Here is a 19,486-nt window from a genome sequence, read left to right on the forward strand (position 1 = left end):
AAAAAAAAAAAACAAAAACAAAAAAACAAAAAAACAAAACAAAAAACAACAGCCAACCTGAGCAGTCACCAAGAGCCTAAAGACACAGGCCTTCAGGAAAGTGGTGCACGGCCGGGTGGCAGGTGGCAGGGTAATTAGAGCCCAGCCACTAGCCATGAACTTGCCTCTGTCCCCAAGCCTCTTCCATGTTGGCTTTGAAAGAAGCCGGGCTGGTTCCAGCCTGTGGGCCGTGGTACCTGCCTCCTCCACTCCAGTCACTTTCCCCAGGAAACCTCCCAGGAGAGAGGGTCTGTGCTTCTGTCTGAGCTCCAGGCTCCTGCTCACCCATTTGTTCAGCTCCTGTTTGTCTCCCCCAGCAAGAAGTACGCTAAGAGCTCTGACTGGGGCTGCTGACCACAGCCACCCACCGCAAGCCTCCTCAGCACTCGGCGATGATAGGTTAGGTGGCGGTGGGTGGGGTCTCAGTGCCAGCCCCGGAAAGGACCTTCGCCAACAGTCTGACAGTAGGAAGAGGCTTGTGACCCTGTTGCAGTCCGTCCGGCTCCTGCCCAGCCAGCAGACTGGGTTAGTCAACTCACCATCCTCCTCCAGGATTGTGGAGTCCAGCTCCAGGTCATACAGGCGAAGGCTGGGCCGAGCGGAGCGCACCACATTCCCCAGCAGGGGCCGGCTGCTCCTTCGCCGAAGCCTCACTGTGCGGTTATAGTACTGGGAGATGATGGCCCCACGGCTGCGACCTTGGGAACCAGGGGACAAGGTATTAGAGAGCAGGAACAGGACTAGCCTCACATTCCTCTGAAAGGTTCTCAGCACCAAGCCTGCCTGTCCCTCGGCCCTTCCCAGGGTGAGGGGAAATCCCTTTACCAGAAACCTAAGGGCCTATTTTTTTTTTTATTAAATGTTTTCTTTATTTACAATATCTCCTTTCCCAGGTTCCCCTCCAAAAGAAAAAAGAAAAATAATATAAAATAAGAAAAAAAAATAAAAATAAAAATAAACCAAAGTAAACAATCCCCTCTTCCCTCCCCCTAAGAGCCTATTTTTTTAAGGTTTATTTATTATCACAAACAAGTACACTGTAGCTGTCCTCAGACACACCAGAAGAGGGCGTCAGATCCCATCACGGATGGCTTCGAGCCATCAGGTGGTTGCTGGGACTTGAACCCAGGACTCTCGGAAGAGCAGTCAGTACTCCCACCCACTAAGCCATCTCACCAACCCTGAGGCTATTTTTTTTTAACCCCTGTGTCAAGCAGTCATGTTTAGAATCCAGTAATGACCCAGGGATATGCTAAGCTTCAGGCTCCAGCAACAGGAAAACTGGGAGCCCAGAAGAACTGACTGGGTCCACAGACCCCGGCTGCGGTGAAGGCGAGCACAGGGCAGCCGACCCCGCTCACCAATGGTACGACTGGGCATGCTGGCCAAGATGCGGAGAGTGGCCGTGCTATGGGCAGGTGCACCTTCATGTCCCCAGAGGGTCTGGTCACCTCTGCCTAGGGATGACAAGACGCTGCAAATCAGCTGTCCCACCCAGCCCACCCCGCCCACTCCACTCCTCTAACACACAAAGGCAGATGTTCCCAGGTCCTGCCCACACCAGGTCAGAGGGCAGGCCTGGGCTTACCTGGAACCAAGGACCGTAGCTCCAGCCCCTCCTCCGCCACCCGGAGACTCTGCTCTTGAATAAGCTGGTGGAAGGAGTCGTGGACTTCATTCTCTTCATAGGGGCTGGGCTCCAGGCTACTAGGGAGGAGTGAGAGCCGGGAGTCCATGCTCAGGGCCCCTCCCACTTGCAGAAGGCTTCATACCCGAGGGGTAACACAAAGACATCGCACACCACCAGCACCCGGGGTACTTACTCTTCGTCTCCTGTGGTCTCCGGGACATGGAGGGCTAAAGCCAGTGGCTCAGCCATGGCTCTGGTATATACCCTGCAGACCTAGGGGAGCTCTGAGACTAGAAGCAGCCTATGGAACCCCACATAGCCCATCTGTTGAGACAAAATCAGCTTTCAACGCTTGGGGCCCCATACTTCAGGCACAGACACACACTACAGGAATCCCCACCCTGCCCCGCATCCACGGCTAAACACTCGATTAAACGAGTTGGTCCAAATAACATTCCCATCATGACCGGCTGTGGGGGAGGGAAGAAAACAGGAAGGAAGGGTGAGGCCACGGCTCCTCCATGGGTTTCCTAGATGTCGATAGTACTGGGAGAAAAAGGAGAGGCCTGTGAACACTACCGGTTTCTGGTCTGTTCCCAGGCGGGGGCCTAGAGCTTCATCCTTTTTAGAACAGGGGCTGGGAGGCTCGGAAGACTTCCCTGTGCCCGCCCTATGACCCTAAAGTGTTTTCTCTAGCAGGAAGTACGGCCAGGCAGCTGCAAAGCCCTGCCCCCAGCACCGTAAAGCCCTGCCCCCAGCACCGGAGGCGGCGTCCACACTCTGGACTCCTTGAAACCCACCCCCAACACTCCGGGTGGGTCTGGGTGCTTCAAGGACCTCGTGTCCTCGGGAGCGTGCCTCCCTACATTCCCAACTCAGCTGAAGGCTGAAGAGAGAAGCTGAGCAGACACAAGCTCCCTTTGTCCAGCTCTGTCACCGGGCACAGTGGCAAGCAGAGCGTTGTTAGGGGCTTATTGTCCTCCCGGTCCAGGGCCCTAAGGGAAAGCGCGGCGGAAAGAGCAGCCAATCACTTGACTCCGGCAGGATCGCCCACCAGAAGGCAAGCCCCGCGGCGTCGGCCGTTCTTTCCTGTCTTCGCCTAGGGAATTCGCAGTTTTCTGCAGCTCCCCCGACGGCCGAGAGTCCCCACGCAACCGGGATTGGCGTCGGCACGCCCCCGTCTGCGCTGCAGAGGAGCACAGCAGGGAGAGGCTAGCCTGGAGCCGGCGGGAGGAGGCACCACTCGGGTGGAAAGCAGCCAGGAGAGATGGTGCCCTCTTAGTTCCAGGGTCCCCTCCCTGACCACAGTACTTCTCAGGCTCAAGGCCCCAGGCGGGCCCACACCTCTTCTCCACAGGAGGCTGGGGGTGCTCCGGAGGCTACGGGTCGGGACTCCGGATCTGCCTGGGCTCCTGGTCTTCAGTCCTCCTGAGGCCAGCCAGGTGTGCGCAGTTCCGGGCCGCACCATCCTGCGCCCAGAGCCAGATGGGGAGAGGCCAGGAGCGGCAGTTTCCAGAAACCCTCTACTAAGCTGTCAACCACCTGGCGCTAGCAACTACCCCAACACCGGAGCTGGGACCCAGCACCCGGGTCCCGGTGCCCCCGAGTGGCTCACCTGTGCGCGCACCCGCCGCGGGGAGCCGCGGTCTCAGCACCACCAGCAGGAGAGTCAGCAGACAGTAATCAAGGGTACAGGGGGGTAACATTTGACGGTTTCCAGACTGGCAGCTGGAGGTAGCCTCACCGCCCGCCCATGCGGCACGGGTCCCCGAAGGTCACGTGATTTGTTCCTGCCTGCCCGTAGGCCCCTCCCATCCAAAACGGTGCCCCAGTGCGAGCCAGCTTCGGACTCCACCCCAGCCCAGCACTCCACCCTCAAGTCTGAGTAAAGTAGGCGTGCATACAATCCCTAGGTGGAGTCCCTAATGTTTCTGAGTTTCTAAAGGGGGACGGCATTTCCACGTCCCGGGGTCACTTACCAGTCCCTATCCTTCCCACGCGGGATTGTGTAATCCCCCTCCTCCCAGCCTGGGTAACTGTTCCTTATCTGGGGCAAAGCAAAGGAGTTAACTGCCCGCTCCGCCCTGGGCGTGGTGACTTTCTAAAGCTAGGGTTAAACTGCTTCCGGTAGCCATTGCCCCAAATGCGGTGCCATTTGCCTGGTATTCTGAGACCAAGACAGTCAGTGACCTTTCTCTTTCACAGATGAGGAAATTGAACCTGAGAAAGTGTCACCCAGCCTCCAGGTGTCACCAGATGGAGCAGGGGACTTGGCCACCAAGATGCTCCATAGAACCCTTCCCCCCATGTTACAGACAGGTGACCCTGAGAAGTAAAGGGGAAAGACGAGTCCCTTCCCCCCCACACCCCCGACACACACACAAAGGTTAACAGAGGCCAGGAAATGTGTGGGATACCGGAAAGAGATGAAGCCTGAGGGGAGGGGAGGGGAGCTCCTTCGCAGCTGTCTCTCTGCCTGGATGGGTTTACCAAGCTGCGTCTTGGCACCGGAAGTTTTGGCCTTCAGACCCAGCCCTCCTCAGCCCCTCGCTGACTTTTTGCTCTTACTCTGAATTTTGCATGACTTTGGCTCAATTTGAAAGCCATTTCCTGGGGCGCCTTCCTCTGAACTTGTTGGGAGTGCAGAGCCTGTGGGCAGGGACACAGGGAGACTCAGACTCCAGAGCTGCAATGACGAGGTTTTAAAGAGGTGAACAGGAAAGGCTGCGGCTCCCAGAACAGGGAATTGGCCTAGTCAGAGTGACGTGCACGAAGCTGCCTCCTCAGCACTTAAGGCTGGGCTTGGTGCCAGATCCTGGCCAGGGCATAGCAACTGGGAGGGCAGTGCCTGCGATGAAGGCGGGAAGTTCAAAAATAACCTGCCAGCCAGTCGTAGTGACACAGGCCTTTAATCCCAGCCTTGGGCAAGTGTCTCTGTGAGTTCAAGGCCAGCCTGGTCTACATGATGAATTCCAAGACCGTTAGAGTTACATAGTGAGACCCTATCTTGAAATAACACAAAAAGAAATGATCCAGAGAGCCAGCAGCTCCTGGGCTAGGACCATCCACCTATCGCTGTCGGGCTCTCTGGGGCGACTGCAGACCGCAGATAAAGGAGCCCGGGAGGCAACTAAGGACTGGCGGCCAGGAACGGGGCTTGCAGGAGCCGGAGCACAGAAAAGCAGGTCCGCCTGGTGCTCACCCGCGCCTCTCACCTGTGCCCGTGTCCCTCCAGTGCAGGAAGTGCACGTAGAGGCAGAGGAAACTGTGCGCGGAAGGCGGGAGTGGGTGGAGGGACTGAGTCTGGGTGGGCCCCCACCCCTGGGGTTCCTGTCACGTGACCCCACCCCACTCCCTCACCACCCTGCCTGGTGTGTCGGGAGCTGGTCGTAGGAGGGGGCTCTTCGGGAAGCTTGGTCCCATGCCCCTTTGTGAGCTGCTCGCCGCGTGACGATAAGGACGGTGAGGGGGGGAAGAAGGCCAGGGCTGTCGCTTCCTTCCTGACGGTTTGGGGGTCTTCTTTTCTCGTGATTGGGGATATAACCACGCCTCCTATTCTGGGTCCTTTAAGAAGACCAGAGCAGACCCAGCCTGGACGAGGCACACAGAACGGAGCCCTAGTACATCCAGAGCTGGGGTGTTGCAGGAAGCTGGATTCTAGGAGCTGTCGGGGTTCGGGACAGGGGTGAATTACCAAAAGCCAATCAGCACATGGAAAAAGAGTGTAGATTGCGTTTTTCCAAAGCTTAAGGTTTATGACAGCCTGCCTTTGCTTTGCCAGCGGCTCCTCTCTGCTCATATCCTGGAAGCCTTTCACTGCACTTGACAGGCGGAAGACTAAGGCCTTGGTCAGGGGTCTGTTCCGAGAGGTGGAGTGGGACAGCCCCGGCTCCGATCCCAACAAGTTTCTTTTCACTTGTGTACACTGGCAGGGCCAAGGTGGAGCTCACCACCCGGCTCCCTCGTTACTCCTGCGAGCAAGGATCTTGCCTATCTGTCCCGCGCGCCCACTGGGATGTTTCGCCAGTGGTCGGTGCAGTCAGGACCAGCCTCACGAAGGCCTGAATCCCAGGCGGCCTCGGAGGAGCTGTGGGAGCAAGAAGTGGAGCGGCTATGCGCCTCCCGGACTCCTGTGCGGATGCTGCCCTACTCCATGGCCGACAAGCGCTTCATCCGGTGGGTGCCGCTCAGCCGCGGCGGGGGCGGGGGAGGCACCCGAGGATGCACCTGTCAGATGGATGACTCAAGGGCGCCCCCCCATCACCACGGTCCTGCAGGGAACTGCGGGAGCCCGAGGGAGTGAAGACCTCCTGGCATCGGTGGCATCGCCCGAGGCGGGTAGTGCGACAGCACCTGAGGGAGGCAGAGCAACGGCTGGCCCGCGGCTTCGGGCTCTGGGAGGGAGCTCTCTACGAGATTGGGGGTAGGATCCCATGCCGACCTGCACTTCCCACCTCCCTCATCAGCACCTCGGATTCCTCCTGCGCACACCTAGCTGGCCCTCTGGGGGCTGTGGAGATACTGCGCGAAGCCCTGATTTTGCCCCGGGGTGGTCCACACTGGCACACCTCACATAGCCCTGGGATTCTCAACGTGGCTGACTCTCCCTGCTTTTCTCCCATAGGCCTCTTCGGGACCGGGATCCAGTCCTACTTCACTTTTCTTCGTTTCCTGCTGCTGCTCAACCTGCTGACCATGCTGCTGACTGCCTGCCTTGTGCTGCTGCCCCTGGTCTGGCTCCGCCCCCCTGAGCCAGGCCCCGCCCTGAAACTGAGTGAGTGCCTGCCCTGTGGGCCTCTTTCTGGGCATGCTGCATGGGCTAGCTTTGGACTCTCCTCAACCGGACCGTCTGCCCGGATACCTCCCAGCACACCCTCAGGCAGCCTCAGTATTAGGGTGGAGGCAGTGGAGTTGGGGGACCCTATCCTGACGCTCTTCTCTTCCCACTCAGCAGGCCTCCAGTGCTCCAACAGCCCCCTGCCCCAGAGTGACATTCCAAGGTTCCACAACCCACTTTGGAATATTTTAACTGGCAGGGTAAGCGGGTACCTTCTGTCAGTGCTCTGGGACATCTGGGAGATGTCAGACTCCAGTCTGAAAGGACCCTGTTCCCTCAAGAGAGATTCTGGCTTTTAAGGGAGACTCTTCCACAAGTCAGCTAGGCCAGATACAGGAACGCAGGGACACGTCCCCATGACCCATAGAACCCAGTTTGGAGCAAGAGACAAATGGAGGAAGGCGTCCAGGCCTGTAAGATAAGCACCTCCTACAGGGTGTAGTGGCTCACTTTAATCCCAGGACTTAAGAAGCAGAGATAGGCAGGTCTCTGGGTTTGAGGCCAGCCTCATCTAGAGAGAGTTCCAGGACAGCCAGACCCTATCTGGGGCTGGGGTGGGGGGAGTACCTCCCAATTCCTGGAGGCCACTGAGCCAGTATCCTGAGTCCTGGATCCAAATCTATGCAGCCTTGAGCAAGTCACCTGGCTTCTTTGAGTGAGTGTAAACACAGGGATATTCTTAGGCCAGGCACAGCGGCTGGCATATTCCTGTAAACACAGAACTCAGGAGATTGAGGCAGGAGGATTTCAAGTTCAGGGCTTACCTGGGACACACAGGGAGATCTCATCCTTCCAAGGCAAGCACTTAGAACAGAGCCCTGCACTCAGTTTCATTCATGTGCCCTCATCGTATCTCCAGGCCTTCAACAACACCTATCTCTTCTACGGTGCCTACCGAGCAGGGCCAGAGAGCAGCTCTGAATATAGCATCCGCCTGGCCTACCTCCTTAGCCCGATGGTCTGCCTGCTCCTCTGCTTCTGTGGGATACTGCAGAGGTGAGGGAAGACCCTACGTCGCCTCCAGGCCTCCATCCTTGGCCATCCTTCCTCAGTTGGCAGATAGACCACACTGTGCAGTAAGACTCGTCCTGGTCCTGCCTCCTGTGCAGCGAGCTTGCTCCACAGAAGTCCTTGTCACTTCCACCAGGATGGCAGAAGGCCTGCCACAGCAGTCGCTCTTGGACCAGCGCTACAGAACACCGCTCAGCGCCAAAGTGTTCTCTGCCTGGGACTTCTGCATCCAGGTGTGGGAAGCTGCCACCATCAAGAAGCACGAGATCAGCAACGAACTGAAGGTGTGTGTGGCAGGACGTGTGGCAGAGTGCACGTGTGGCCATGAAAGTGGAGGTGAGGGGCCGTGTGAGTGTGCACGCGTGTGTCCGGTGTGAAAACATTGACAGCGTGTATTCAGATGAGCACAGGTGTGATGGGACCATGTGTGACTGTGAACAAAAGTGATCGTCGCATGGCGGTGTGAACCATCTGTGTCTGAGAACATGCAAGTGTTCTAAGAATGTACGAGCCAGGCCTGGGAGGCAGAGAGAGGCAGGAGGATGGCTGTGATTTCCAGGTCAGCCAGGGGCTACATAGTGAGGCCCTGTCTTAAAATAAATAAGTATGTAACTGTGTCTAGGTATGATGTACAAGTCTGGTCCCAGCCCCGGGATCCTGGGCTGAGGCAAGAAAATTGCCCTGAGTTTGTAACCAACTTGAGCTACAATTGCAGACGTGCCAGGCCAGCCAAGGTTATGAGACAAGACTCTGTCTCAACAACAAGGGCTTGGCAGGATGGTTCTTCAAGTAAAGGGTCTTGCTGCAGAGACTACCAATTGGAAGTTCATCTCTGGATCCCACATGGTGGGAGGAAAGAACCAGCTCGTATAAGCTGTACTGGGCTCTCCATGGCATTCACACGCGCGTGCACACACTCATGCATACACACACACAGTGTAAAGATAAACTAAAAGCCCACCAACAAAAGGTGTGTACGTACATGCGCGCGTGTGCACACTAGAGGTGGCTAGTGATTGGGTGAGGGTGGGTGTGGATGTGGAGTGCTTCAGGGCCCCTCCCTGCTGCTATCAGGTGGAGCTGGAAGAGGGCCACAGGGTGGAGCTGGCTCAACAAGAGACCCGGGCCCAGAAGGCCTGCCGCCTGCTCACCTACCTGCGCACCAACATCCTCATTATGCTCCTGGTGGTCGGAGCCATCAGCGCCATCTTCTGGGCCACCAAGTACTCACAGGACAACAAGGAGGTACAGGACGGGTTGTATCCCTTTCTTTACGGTTTGTTTGATTTTCTGGTGTGAGCTGTGGGAGGAGGTGAGTACTCCCACTCGGCAGATGAGAAAATGGAGGCTCAGGTCAAGGCCCTGCATGGGAGCTGCATCTTCGGAACCCTGGCCTCCCCTCCTTCTCCCCACAGGAGTCCCTTTTTCTGGTGCTCCAGTACCTGCCTCCTGGAGTCATCTCCCTGGTCAACTTCCTGGGCCCCCAACTGTTCACAGTCCTGATCCAGTTGGAGAACTACGCTCCCAGCACTGAAGTCAACCTCACCCTGACCTGGTAAGCATACGGGGGCGTGACACTGTGGTCCTCAGGCCCTGAACCGGGAGACTCTCCACTACACCAGAGGGAGGGTGAGCAGTGCTTCTAGAACATTCAACCTTAGGGACCCAAATCTGAGGCTCCCCCTGAAGGGAGCCAGCAAGCTGCACCAAGCAGAGGGCCATTCAGAGGGCTGGGGTGCTCTCTGGCTTTGGGGAGTCAAGAACCAGCAATTTGCTGGGGGTTGGGGAAGTGTTTGCCGTCCATGGGGGGACACGACTTTAATCCCGGCACTCTGGAGGCAGAGGTGGGCAGACCTCTGTGAGTTTGAGGCCAGCCTGGTCTACACAGTGAGTTCCAGAGAAGCCCTGTCTCAAAACAAACAAGCAAACAAACATTTTTTAAAAATCCATCAGTGTGAGACACAACTCCTGCAGAACCTGAGGGGTGGGCACCTGACTCAGGAGTGCTGGACCCATGTCCTGCTGTACCTCAGCGGCTTCAGAGGCTTCTCTCAACTCATCTCTCTGGGTCTGGCTTCTCTCTTCCTCTGCATCCTTCCTAGTCAATTCTGATTTGCTTTGAAACACACGCAAGAAACAACTCAAACAGTGCTGGTGGTGTGACCCTAGCACTTGAGATGCAGAGGCAGGGAGGCACAAATTCAAAGCTAGCCTGGGCTACACAGCAAGATGCTGTCAAAACCGTCAAAGCCAACATCAGGAGGCCTTGGAGGGTAGAAGCCCATGACAAGCAAGCTTGACAGCCTGAGCTTGGATCCCTGGAACACACATAGAAAGCCAGATGTGGTAGCACACATCTGTAACCCCAGCACTCCTGTGTTGAGACAGGGACTCACCTGGAGCACACAGTGGATCCTTCGAAAAGTGAGACCTTGCATCAACGGTTTGTTTGCTGTTGGTTTTTGAGACAGGGTCTACTCCGTAGACCAGGCTGGCCTTGAACTCACAGAGCCCTGCCTTCCTCTGCCTCCCAGTGCTAGGAATAAAGGTGTGTACCACTGTACCAGGCCTGCCTTTGTTTTTTGGTTTGGTTTGGTTTTTTGTTTGTCTGTTAAGGTATTCCAAAGGTCAGCCATCTCTGCCTCTCAGCTCCTGCTGAACTGGAGAGCAAGCCTCGGTTGCCAGCCATTCTAGTCACACAGACACTGCACTGTCCAGGTTACAGGCATGTCACAGATTCAGGCCATCAGACTAGGTGGTCCTGACACATTCAGCAACTACATGTGGCGTGCGTGTCTGAGGCGCACAACGCCGAGCAGTGAGCCCCAGGAGTTAACTAGTGGGGCTGGGGTACAGCTTAGCCATACAGTGTGTCTCTAGCATGAAGGAAGACTTGAGTCCAGATGCCAGCAGCCATGTAAAAGCTGGGCATGGTGCCATGCGCTTGTAATACTCCACTCCTACAGCGGTGTCGGGGTCGGGGGAGATGAGTGGATTCTGAGAGTTCATTGTTCTGTGTAACTTCAAATGCTGAGCTTCGGGTTTAGTGAGAGACCCTGTCTCAAAATAAAATTTTAAAGTGGACAGTTGAAATATGGCTCAGCAGTTATAACCAGGTACAGCTCTATTAATTCCCAGCACCCACATCAGGCAGCTCCTCCAGGGAGGTCCAATCCCTCTGGCCTTCACTGACAACTACAGACACATACCCACACACAGACATGTAACTCATAATTTTAAAAATAAAAATAGCATTCAAGAGTCAAAGACAGGTGGGCAGAGTTTGAGGCCATCTTGGTTCACAGAAGGGGCCCCAGGTCAGCCTGAGCTACATAGTGAGATATTTTCAAAAAAATTTTTTAAATTTATTATATATATTATATATACCATTGCTCTCTTCAGACACACCAGAGAGGGCATCAAACCCCCTTGAAGATAGTTGTGAGCCACCATGTGGTTGCTGGGATTTGAACTCAGGACCTCTGGATGAGCAGACAGTGCTCTTAACCGCTGAGCCATCTCTCCAGCCCTGTCTCAAATAAGTAAACAAACATAAATTTTAAAAATGTAAGTAGAGCCGGGCAGTGGTGGTGCACTTGGAAGGCAGAGGCAGGTGGATTTCTGAGTTCAAGGCCAGCCTGGTCTACAGAGAGAGTTCCAGGACTATACAGAGTTCCAGGCTATCTATACAAAGAAACTGTCTCAAAAAAAGAAAAAAAAAATGTAAGTAGAAAGCAATACAGAGAGACCTAAAGTCGACCTCTAGTCTCATGCACATATACAAGTGAGTGTACCCAATACGTGCATATGCTGAGCGTGCACGTGCACACACACTCAGGTGACCAGGCATGGTTGTGTAAGTTTGAGGTTAGCCTGGCTTACTTTGTGAGTTCCCGGCCAGCCAGGGCTACATAGTAAATAAAAAGAAAGGAAGAAGATATTGTCTGAACTGAGGCTCTGCGGACTCAGGAAGGTGTAGAGTTTCTCTTGTGGTACTCCTCCGAATAAATCGTAAAGCTGGCAGCAAGGAGTATAGCTAGGCATAGTATTTCCCAAACTGGGAAATTTAGAAACAGAGTCAGAATTGAGGAACGCGTTTTGAGAAACACTGGCGGGAAATAAAGCAAGCGGGAAGTAGGCTGAGCTTTGCGAGAGGGGCAGAGCCCAGGACACTGGATCTCAGACAGCAGCCTGGATAGAGCCCGACCCTCTGCATTCCCCGCATGACGCATGCCCCGCCCGCAGGTGCGTGGTGCTGAAGCTAGCCAGCTTGGGGATGTTCTCCTTCTCCCTGGGCCAGACGGTGCTTTGCATAGGCAGAAACAAGACGAGCTGCGAGTCCTATGGCTACAACGCTTGCGACTACCAGGTGGCCGACACCCCTGTCCTTCCCCACAAAGCCCCATCTCAAACTCCAGAGCCTTTTATAGTCCTTGTCCCTCCCCGGGTCTCACTTTTGTGAGTAGCTGAAGAAGGAGCTGCCATACCACGCAATGCGCCAAGGGGGCGCCCTGCACCCTGCTGTAGCTCTCCTGGCTTGGGAGTCCCAGGAGACTAGTCTATCCCCAGGTCATGCGTGCCGGCAAACGGGCACTGAGACCCACCCTAGTCACCAACCCACTCCCACCCCCATCTCCCACCCCTCCTCCCATCCTCGGCAAGCAATGGGTGAGGGAGGAGGATTGGAGGAACTTGAGGATAGTAATGGGTCCCTCTGCTCTCTGCACCGCAGTGCTGGGAGAACTCGGTGGGCGAAGAATTGTATAAATTAATCATCTTCAACTTCCTGCTCACCGTGGCCTTCGCCTTCCTGGTCAGCCTGCCTCGGAGGTGAGCTACATGGAGACACCCCAGGGGACGGCTGGAGGGCACAGCCAAGCGTGAGCCAGGTGTGTCCCCATGAGTGAGGGTGTGGTGGCCCACAGGGAAGACCCGTGTGGCTCGCATACTTGCCCGGAGTGTACCCAGATTCCCCCTACCCCAGGCTGTTAGTGGAGCGCTTCTCAGGCTGGTTCTGGACGTGGCTGGACCGGGAAGAGTTCCTGGTGCCCAAGAATGTGCTGGACATCGTGGCTGCACAGACTGTCACCTGGATGGGCCTCTTCTACTGCCCCCTGCTGCCACTGCTCAACAGTGTCTTCCTGTTTCTCACCTTCTATATCAAGAAGGTGAGGGGGTTGGGTCAGGCGCCCCCCTAGGTGCCCCCCCTGAGGCTGCATCCTGTAAGTCCTGTTATCCCCCACCTCCAGTACACCCTCCTGAGGAACTCCAGGGCATCCCCACGGCTTTTCCGAGCCTCCAGCTCCACCTTCTTCTTCCAACTGGTGTTGCTCCTAGGCTTGTTTTTGGCTGCAGCCCCTCTGGCCTACGTGATCAGCAGGTGACGAAGGCTGGTGGCTGGGAGGCTGGCCCAGCAACTCCTACCCCCGAGTCTGACAAGCCTGTCTGCTCCCCTCTCTCCAGCACCCGCTCCTCCTGGGACTGCGGCCTCTTCACAAACTACTCGGCCCCCTGGCAGGTGGTACCTGAGCTGGTGGGCCTCCAGCTCCCGCTCCCTGGTCAGCGGGCCCTCCATTACCTCAGCTCCCACGCCTTCAGCTTCCCACTCCTCATTCTGCTCAGGTAACTGTCCAGCAGCACAGAGGGAGAAACTCCAGAGGTTTGGTTCCTTCCTCACGGGTGGTGTACGCTTAAGCATCTCCAGACAGCGTCCTGGAGTGCAGGAGACAGGGAAATGGGGACTCAAAGATAGTACCAATGCAGCCCCAGGTGAACCAACTTCCCATGTTGGAGGACAGGAGTGTGGGACTGTGGGAAGACTCGGGGGGTAGAGGTGGGGGTGGGGTCTTCTGATAAAGCAGAGATCTGCAATGAGATGGTAGAGCTGGTGTGGTAGTGCACACCTCAGGAGGCCCAGGCAGGAGGATTGCTGTGAATTTGAGTGAACTCCAAGCCAGCCTGGGCTACATGACAAGGCCCTGTCTCGAAGACTGGGGGAGGGGCACGGAAGTCAGGCCGGATGGCTATGATCTGAGAGGTGTCTGACCTGGAGTCCTATCTGCCTTAAGCCTTGTCCTGACCGTTTGCATCTCCCAGTCCCGGGCGAATGCCAGAGCCATCCATGGGCTGAGGAAGCAACTGGTGTGGGTGAGTGTGCGTGGCACTGTGGCCATCCCGTGAGGAGTGTCTAGCTAACTACTCTCAAGGACCGAGCTGGGAGGGTGGGCTTCTTTCTTCCTTGTGGTGTGTGTACCTTCAAGGCTAGGAAGGAATCCGTGGCTCCCGTGACAGGCAGCCTGCTTTGGTGAAGGCGTGGCCTTGGGTTGAAGCAAAGCCTTAGGTTATGGGCGTGGTCTGGGTAGGAGATGGGCCGTGTTGAAGGCGGAGCCATGGTAGTTCCTGGTTAGCTTGGGGCCTCCAGTGGTCTCCTAGTGCATTGAGAACTGATCCTGGCAGGGGTGTGGCCTCAGGTTGCGTTGTGGGCGTGTCTTTTGGCTACAGCTTGTTTCTAACTAACATCTGGTCTCTTTCCCTGCAGCAGGTCCAGGAGAAGTGGCATCTGGTGGACGACTTGTCACGGCTGCTGCAGGAGCTGAGCCCAGAGCCCGAGTCGCCTCACTCTCGAGCTTCGCGTCCAGGATCCTTCTGCCCCGGATTCCCATGCCCAGGCTCGCCCCGCCCCAGGACACCCCGGCTGGGACCCTCCAACAGGCTGAGCTCCTCGAGCCTCGGAGGCCCCAGTGCCTCAGCTCCCACCCCCAGATTTCACTTCCCCAGCCGCACAGAGCTATAGCACCGACCCCATGCCCCTAGGCTCTGCCGCAGCTTCCTCCAGCGCCTCCTGCACTCCCAGCTCTTCCACCACCTCCTTACACCCACGATCTCTGCCCCTACCCCCACCAACCAACCACTGCCTACAGATGGCTCCTGGGCCTCTGGCAGGGTTCTCCAAAGCGAGCCACACCCTCAGGTCAGCAGGAAGAATTTCTACCTCTATATTATTTTATCTCATTCCTTCAATTTTTTATTGAGTGTTCTATAGTGTACATAACAGTATGGATATAAACTCACGGATGCAATTTATAAATACATATATTTTTTGGAAACACTGGAATTTCTTTTTTCTTTCTTTTTTTTTTTTTTTCGAGACAGGGTTTCTCCGTGTAGCCCTTGCTGTCCTGGTACTCACTCTGTAGACCAGGCTAGCCTCGAACTCAGAAATCCGCCTGCCTCTGCCTCCCAAGTGCTGGGACTAAAGGCATGCGCCACCACCGCCCAGCAACACTGGAATTTCTTAGAAAAGAGTTGCTCTCAGAAACATTTGTATATTTCTCTCTGTGAGGCTGCAAGAGCTGGTCTGGAACAAACCTGCACTTCTGTGCCCCTACAAAGGAGCAGGGCTGGGGCTTAAACCAAATACGTGGGCTCTGAAGCCACGCTTAACCAGGGTGGGGCCCAGAAGCCACTCCAGAGCCTGAGAATGGCCTGCTGAAACTCAGTAAATGTCTGGGTCCCTTGGGGAAAGCAGATCAGGATCGGTCCATGGCTGTTGTGTTTTATACAAAGAGAGGCCGGGGATATGTTTGATGGAAACGAGATATGGTGTAGGGGAAGTGGGTGCCTCTGAGGGCCCATGCTGAGGCATCCCTTCCCTCTGAGGTACCAGCCACACTTTGAGATATAGCAGAGTTTATTCAGGGCACGGGGAGGGGAGTTGAGAGGGTAGTAGATAGAGAAAGGCAGAAAAGGAGAGGAGTAGAGGCCAGCCATGAGTGCGTGGGGAGAGGAGAGAGAGGAATGGATGGGGAGAGAGGGAGATCAGGAGCAAGAAAGCAAGAGAGAGGAGGCGGCGAGCAGCGGAGGGGGCGAGCAGCCCCTTCAGAGTGAGTCAGGCACACCTGGCTGTTGCCAGGTAACTGTGGGGCGGAGCCTAGACTAAAAGCCAACTATGGCCACACGTCTGCAGAACACCGTTCTCTCAGCCTTCCTAGGGAGCGACACTGAGCCTCTGAGGGCTGAAAGCTCACACCCTGCCAGGTCTCAGTGCCAGGTACAGGCCTGCACTCTGAGACCTGCGGAGGCTGTGCTGTGGGGGGGGTATGTTCATGGGGCTGCAAAGGCAGGGCGGCTGCGCCCCCCCCCCACATTCCTTTTCTCCTTCCCACCCTCCAGTGAAGTTCTTTGTGTTTGAAAAGCTTTGAAGTTGGAAGCTGCAGTGGCTTTGAACCCACCACTTGGAAGGCACTCTCTATAAAGCTCTGAAGTTAACAGGTCCCTACGGATTTTGAGGTGGCTGATCCTGCTGTAGCCAGCAGCCTGGGAACAGCCTCTCTTTCTCTTTCCGTTTTCTGAGGTGGGGGGTGGGGGAATGGGGGAGTGTTGTTTTTTTATTTTGTTTTGTTTTGTTTTTTGGTTTCTTTGCTGTGTGTTTGTTTTGAGACAGGATCTCTCTCTATAGTCCTGGCTGTCCTGGAACTCACTCTGCAGACCAGGTCTCCTCCAACTCAGAAATCCTCCTGCCTCTGCCTCCCAAGGGCTGGGATTAGTCTTGCTCCCAGCTCCCCAGGGACACTTTAAAGCACCTAGGTACAGGTGTGGAGCTGCTAGCCAGGAGGCAGAGAGAACCCCGGGAACTGCTTGGAACTCTTGTAACAGGAAATGTACCCGAGGCTGGCCTGGAGCGCCTGATTCTCTTGCCTCTGCTTGCCTAGCACTAGGGTGACAATCATGGGTCCCTCCACCCAGCTGAGACATCTGCAGAGCCTGCCTTGATTTCTGTCACAGACACTGGAGTCTTCTCAGGTGACCTCTGAAGACTTGGCCACTTCAGGCCATCCTGAGACTTCAATTGCTTCAGATGCTTGGCCACCACATGACTTCCCCCTCCCATCTGTAACCAAACACCAATTAAGTGCTTCTGTGGCAGGCACAGGTCTACCCTTTCAGATGTGTGGAAATGTACTGTAGGAGGTGGCCCTGGAAGGTGGTGTCCCCATTCCCTGGGCCACAAAGATAGGGCTGGGTCCTGATCCTGGGGCAATGAGACCTGGAGGGGCACTGGTAGGCTCTGGTGCTCGGTAGGAGGAAGGTCACAAACTGTCCAGATGAAAGCCAGCAGCTTTTAGGACAGCAGCTGAGGCCGCAAAGTCACCTGGGAGCAGCTTGGAAACAGATTCCTGGGCCTGCATTTTAAAACCATGAGCTCTAAGGCCCAGCCATAATGGAATCTTTTTGGTTTATTTGATCATTTGTGAGTTTTTTTGGTTTTTTCTTTTGTTTTGTTTTAGCCAGGCTAAATGGCTCACACCTATAATTCCAACAGTTGGGAAGCTGAAGCAGGAGGATTATGAGGTTGAGATTAGTGTAGACTACATGGCAAGACCTTGTCTCAAAAACAAAACCAGTGTAGTTTAGTGGCACGGGCATATAATCCCAGTATTCAGGAGGCAGCTTTGAGTCTACACAGTGAGTTACAGGTCAGCCAGGGAGCAAAGTAGAACTTGTATCAAATATACCAAAAAAATGACCAGGCATGGTGACATACCCTCTTAATCTTGGCGCTCTGGAGGCACTCTGGGTAGGTGAGTCTCTGTAAGTTCAAATTCAGCCTGGTGTATTTAGTGAGTTCCGGGACAGCCTACAAAGTGAGACCCTGCCTCAAACAAAAACAAAAACTAAAAATCATCTGATAGCAACATCGCTATAAAACTAAACAAAGCATTGTGAAGTCATGCTCAAAAGACCCAAATAGGAGAAGTAGGAAGAGGGCCTGAGAGTCACACTGTCCAGGCATGGGCAGCTGGGCCCGTAAGGTGGGTAGTCAGATTCCAGGAGGCCGAGGCAGCACCCGCAGCCAGGCCCTAGATAACGGATGGGCACCAGCACCCCAGGAGATGATGTATCTGCACTGCTTGTCTTACTAGGCTGCTAGCTACTGCTAGGACCACAGTAGTGAGACCTTGTTTCAAAGTAAATAAGTAGGGGCTGGAGAGATGGCTCTCCCACAAGAGCCCCTGTAGAGGACCTGGGTTCAGTTCCCAACACTCACATGTTGGCTCACAACCCTCTGTAACTCCAGTACCAGGGGATCATACACCTTCTTCTGACTACCATGGATACCCACATGGTAAACATATATGTACTCAGCCACACATACAGATTCATAAAATATAAATATTTTTTAAATAAAAAACTAATTCTTGGTGCTGAAGAGATCAGCGGTTAAGAGCACTGTCTGCTCTTCCAGAGGTCCTGAGTTCAATTCCCACATGGTGGCTCACAATCACCTGTAATGGGATCCAATGCCCTCTTCTGAAGACAGTTACAGTGTGCTCATACACATGACATAAATAAATAAATCTTTTTAAAAAAACCCTCATTAAAAAAAAAAAAAAAAAACCTAGCCAGGCAGTGGTGGTGCACGCCTTTAATCCCAGCACTTGGGAGGCAGAGGCAGGCGGATTTCTGAATTCGAGGCCAGCCTGGTCTACAGAGTGAGTTCCAGGACAGCCAGGGCTACACAGAGAAACCCTGCCTTGAAAAACCAAAAAAACCCTAATTGTTAAAGACCAGTAAATTTGTGGGGAACTAAGTGGAAACATTCTCCCCTTCCCTGATTTCCCACTGGAGAGACTTAACAGAGCGGGCGTGGGCAGGCCGTGGGCAGGGTGCACACTGATGAGTGTCAGGACCGCTCAAGGCACACGGCGGTTGTCCCAATGACATGCCTCCTTTTCTGGCTCTTCCCATGGCTTTCCCCTCTGCTCCCTGGCTGTGGGGCTACAGCACAGACAGCTTCCTGATAGAACTCGCCTTCTGTAGATCCTCCAAGAATGGCAAGAGGGGCCCAGGCTAGAGTAGCTTTCCTAGAGAACAGGGCCGGACCAGGGGCTTGAGTGCAGTGGCCCGTCAGGCTCTGTGCAGCATCTGCACATGCCATGGGCTGCGACCTGGCAGCAGGAGACCTCCGCTGTGAAGAAACTGTGAAAGCAGGCAGGCGGCTCCTGAGCCTGCTCAGAAAGCCACAGGCTAGTCTGCAGGCCCAGGCCTAGGCTGGGGGAAAAGTTCAGTCACGTGGGTGGGCAGATATGGGTGGCCTTCCATGGGGTAGCATGATCCCATGCCATCTTACCTGCTTCTTCTTGTTATCTGTCCCTCAGACCCTGTGGGTCTGGTTCTGGTGTAGCCTTAGACCTAGAAGGAATGGCTCTGCCCAGGCCACACCAGTGTTGGCAGTATGGTACCTTTGGTACCCTGGACCTTCCTTTGTCCAGGTTAGGCTGGATCTAGGTCCTTAAGGGACAACCTTGCTTTTCTCTGGGCTCCTTTAAGGACAAGACTTAAAGCCCAGGGTTCCACACTCTCAGGTGACAGTCTCATCCCGTCTGAGGTCTAACCTGGAGACAGAGTGCGCCTGGTCTGTGGTGGTCAGGTGGAGATCAATATGACACAGGCTAAAACCCCTCCCCTCCCTGACCCTTAGCAGGAAGCCACCCATTCTCCAGGACTCCTTGATAAGGAGAGCCCTTGTGTTAACGTTAGCCCCACGCAGGTGCCCCAGGATAGTTACCCATCCCAAACTCAGTGGGGAGGACACAACTATCCCTGGAACCAGCCCTGTGAGGTATTGGGGCCCCCTGGAGAGCCACAACCTTCAAGTTATCTCCTAGCTGCAGACAGTCACTCAAGGAGCATCCAGGGGCCTTAGGGTGGAGAGGCCAGACTAGGAAGCCTCTGACAGCCCGAGAGGCGCACAGCCCCAGTCCCACACAAGCATGCCGCTCCTCCAGCTGTTCTACTTTGCCTTGCTGGGTGAGTCTCTTGCAAATGTCATGGAAGGGCCTTGAGAGAGTAGGCTTAGGGAATGGAGTGTAAGAATCCAAGAGAGAAAGAGAACCAAAGACCTGAAGCGCCCTGAAAGAAAGAGGGGGGAGGGGGAGAGGGAGAGGGAGAAGAGGAGGGAGAGGGGG

The 19,486-nt window shown here is 55.0% G+C and overlaps 3 protein-coding genes across 12 annotated transcripts in view; 2 read left to right on the plus strand and 1 right to left on the minus strand.

Moving 5' to 3' along the window:
- Positions 1–4,120, minus strand: part of Tmc6 (transmembrane channel like 6) — a 15,444-nt gene extending 11,324 nt beyond the window's left edge. Inside the window, exons 1-6 of one of the 6 annotated variants that reach the window (XM_031352982.1) lie at positions 3,014–3,261; positions 2,249–2,855; positions 1,863–1,993; positions 1,628–1,746; positions 1,401–1,496; positions 579–737 (exon numbers count right to left, since the gene is read on the minus strand). In XM_031352982.1, the coding sequence (XP_031208842.1) occupies positions 579–737; positions 1,401–1,496; positions 1,628–1,746; positions 1,863–1,918 (430 nt within the window). In that variant the 5' untranslated portion in view covers positions 1,919–1,993; positions 2,249–2,855; positions 3,014–3,261. Of the gene's footprint in view, positions 1–578; positions 738–1,400; positions 1,497–1,627; positions 1,747–1,862; positions 1,994–2,248; positions 2,856–3,013; positions 3,262–3,284; positions 3,478–4,086 lie in introns of those variants that run through there. The other 5 variants (XM_031352983.1, XM_031352985.1, XM_031352981.1 and 2 more) reach the window with 5 other exon arrangements.
- Positions 4,121–5,021: 901 nt separating this feature from the next.
- On the plus strand, positions 5,022–14,623 carry Tmc8 (transmembrane channel like 8). Of its 3 annotated transcripts, none has more exons than XM_031353577.1 (16): positions 5,022–5,131; positions 5,602–5,845; positions 5,947–6,092; positions 6,294–6,443; positions 6,621–6,706; positions 7,366–7,502; positions 7,654–7,801; positions 8,592–8,762; positions 8,933–9,072; positions 11,763–11,886; positions 12,250–12,347; positions 12,502–12,685; positions 12,767–12,897; positions 12,981–13,139; positions 13,586–13,664; positions 14,056–14,623. In XM_031353577.1, exons 2-16 carry the CDS (start codon positions 5,685–5,687, stop codon positions 14,308–14,310), a joined length of 2,169 nt encoding a protein of 722 aa, XP_031209437.1. In that variant the 5' UTR covers positions 5,022–5,131; positions 5,602–5,684; the 3' UTR covers positions 14,311–14,623. The 3 variants fall into 3 exon arrangements, with proteins under 3 accessions (XP_031209437.1, XP_031209435.1, XP_031209436.1); XM_031353575.1 differs by having other exon boundaries at positions 5,026–5,131; positions 6,624–6,706; XM_031353576.1 differs by having other exon boundaries at positions 5,027–5,131; positions 14,059–14,623.
- Positions 14,624–19,224: 4,601 nt separating this feature from the next.
- The window catches only part of CUNH17orf99 (chromosome unknown C17orf99 homolog), a 7,873-nt gene continuing 7,611 nt past the window's right edge, over positions 19,225–19,486 (plus strand). For all 3 annotated transcript variants that reach the window (XR_004113323.1, XM_031352536.1, XM_031352537.1), the window contains exon 1: positions 19,225–19,328. Coding sequence is in view for 2 of the 3 variants with exons in the window: in XM_031352536.1 (XP_031208396.1) it covers positions 19,292–19,328 (37 nt within the window). In the remaining variant the exon portion in view is untranslated. The remainder of the gene's footprint in view (positions 19,329–19,486) is intronic.

Source organism: Mastomys coucha, unplaced genomic scaffold (genome assembly GCF_008632895.1).
Source record: "Mastomys coucha isolate ucsf_1 unplaced genomic scaffold, UCSF_Mcou_1 pScaffold5, whole genome shotgun sequence".
Classification (NCBI taxonomy): Eukaryota; Metazoa; Chordata; class Mammalia; order Rodentia; family Muridae; genus Mastomys; species Mastomys coucha.

What these genes read in the sequence shown, in the direction of transcription:
- Tmc8 (XM_031353577.1), top strand. Translation starts at nt 5,685, where the DNA reads ATGTTTCGCCAGTGGTCGGTGCAGTCAGGACCAGCCTCACGAAGGCCT. An exon ending in GGAATATTTTAACTGGCAGG is followed by an intron (nt 6,707 to 7,365) that starts GTAAGCGGGTAC and finishes TCGTATCTCCAG; the next exon opens with GCCTTCAACAACACCTATCT. An exon ending in ACAACGCTTGCGACTACCAG is followed by an intron (nt 11,887 to 12,249) that starts GTGGCCGACACC and finishes TCTGCACCGCAG; the next exon opens with TGCTGGGAGAACTCGGTGGG.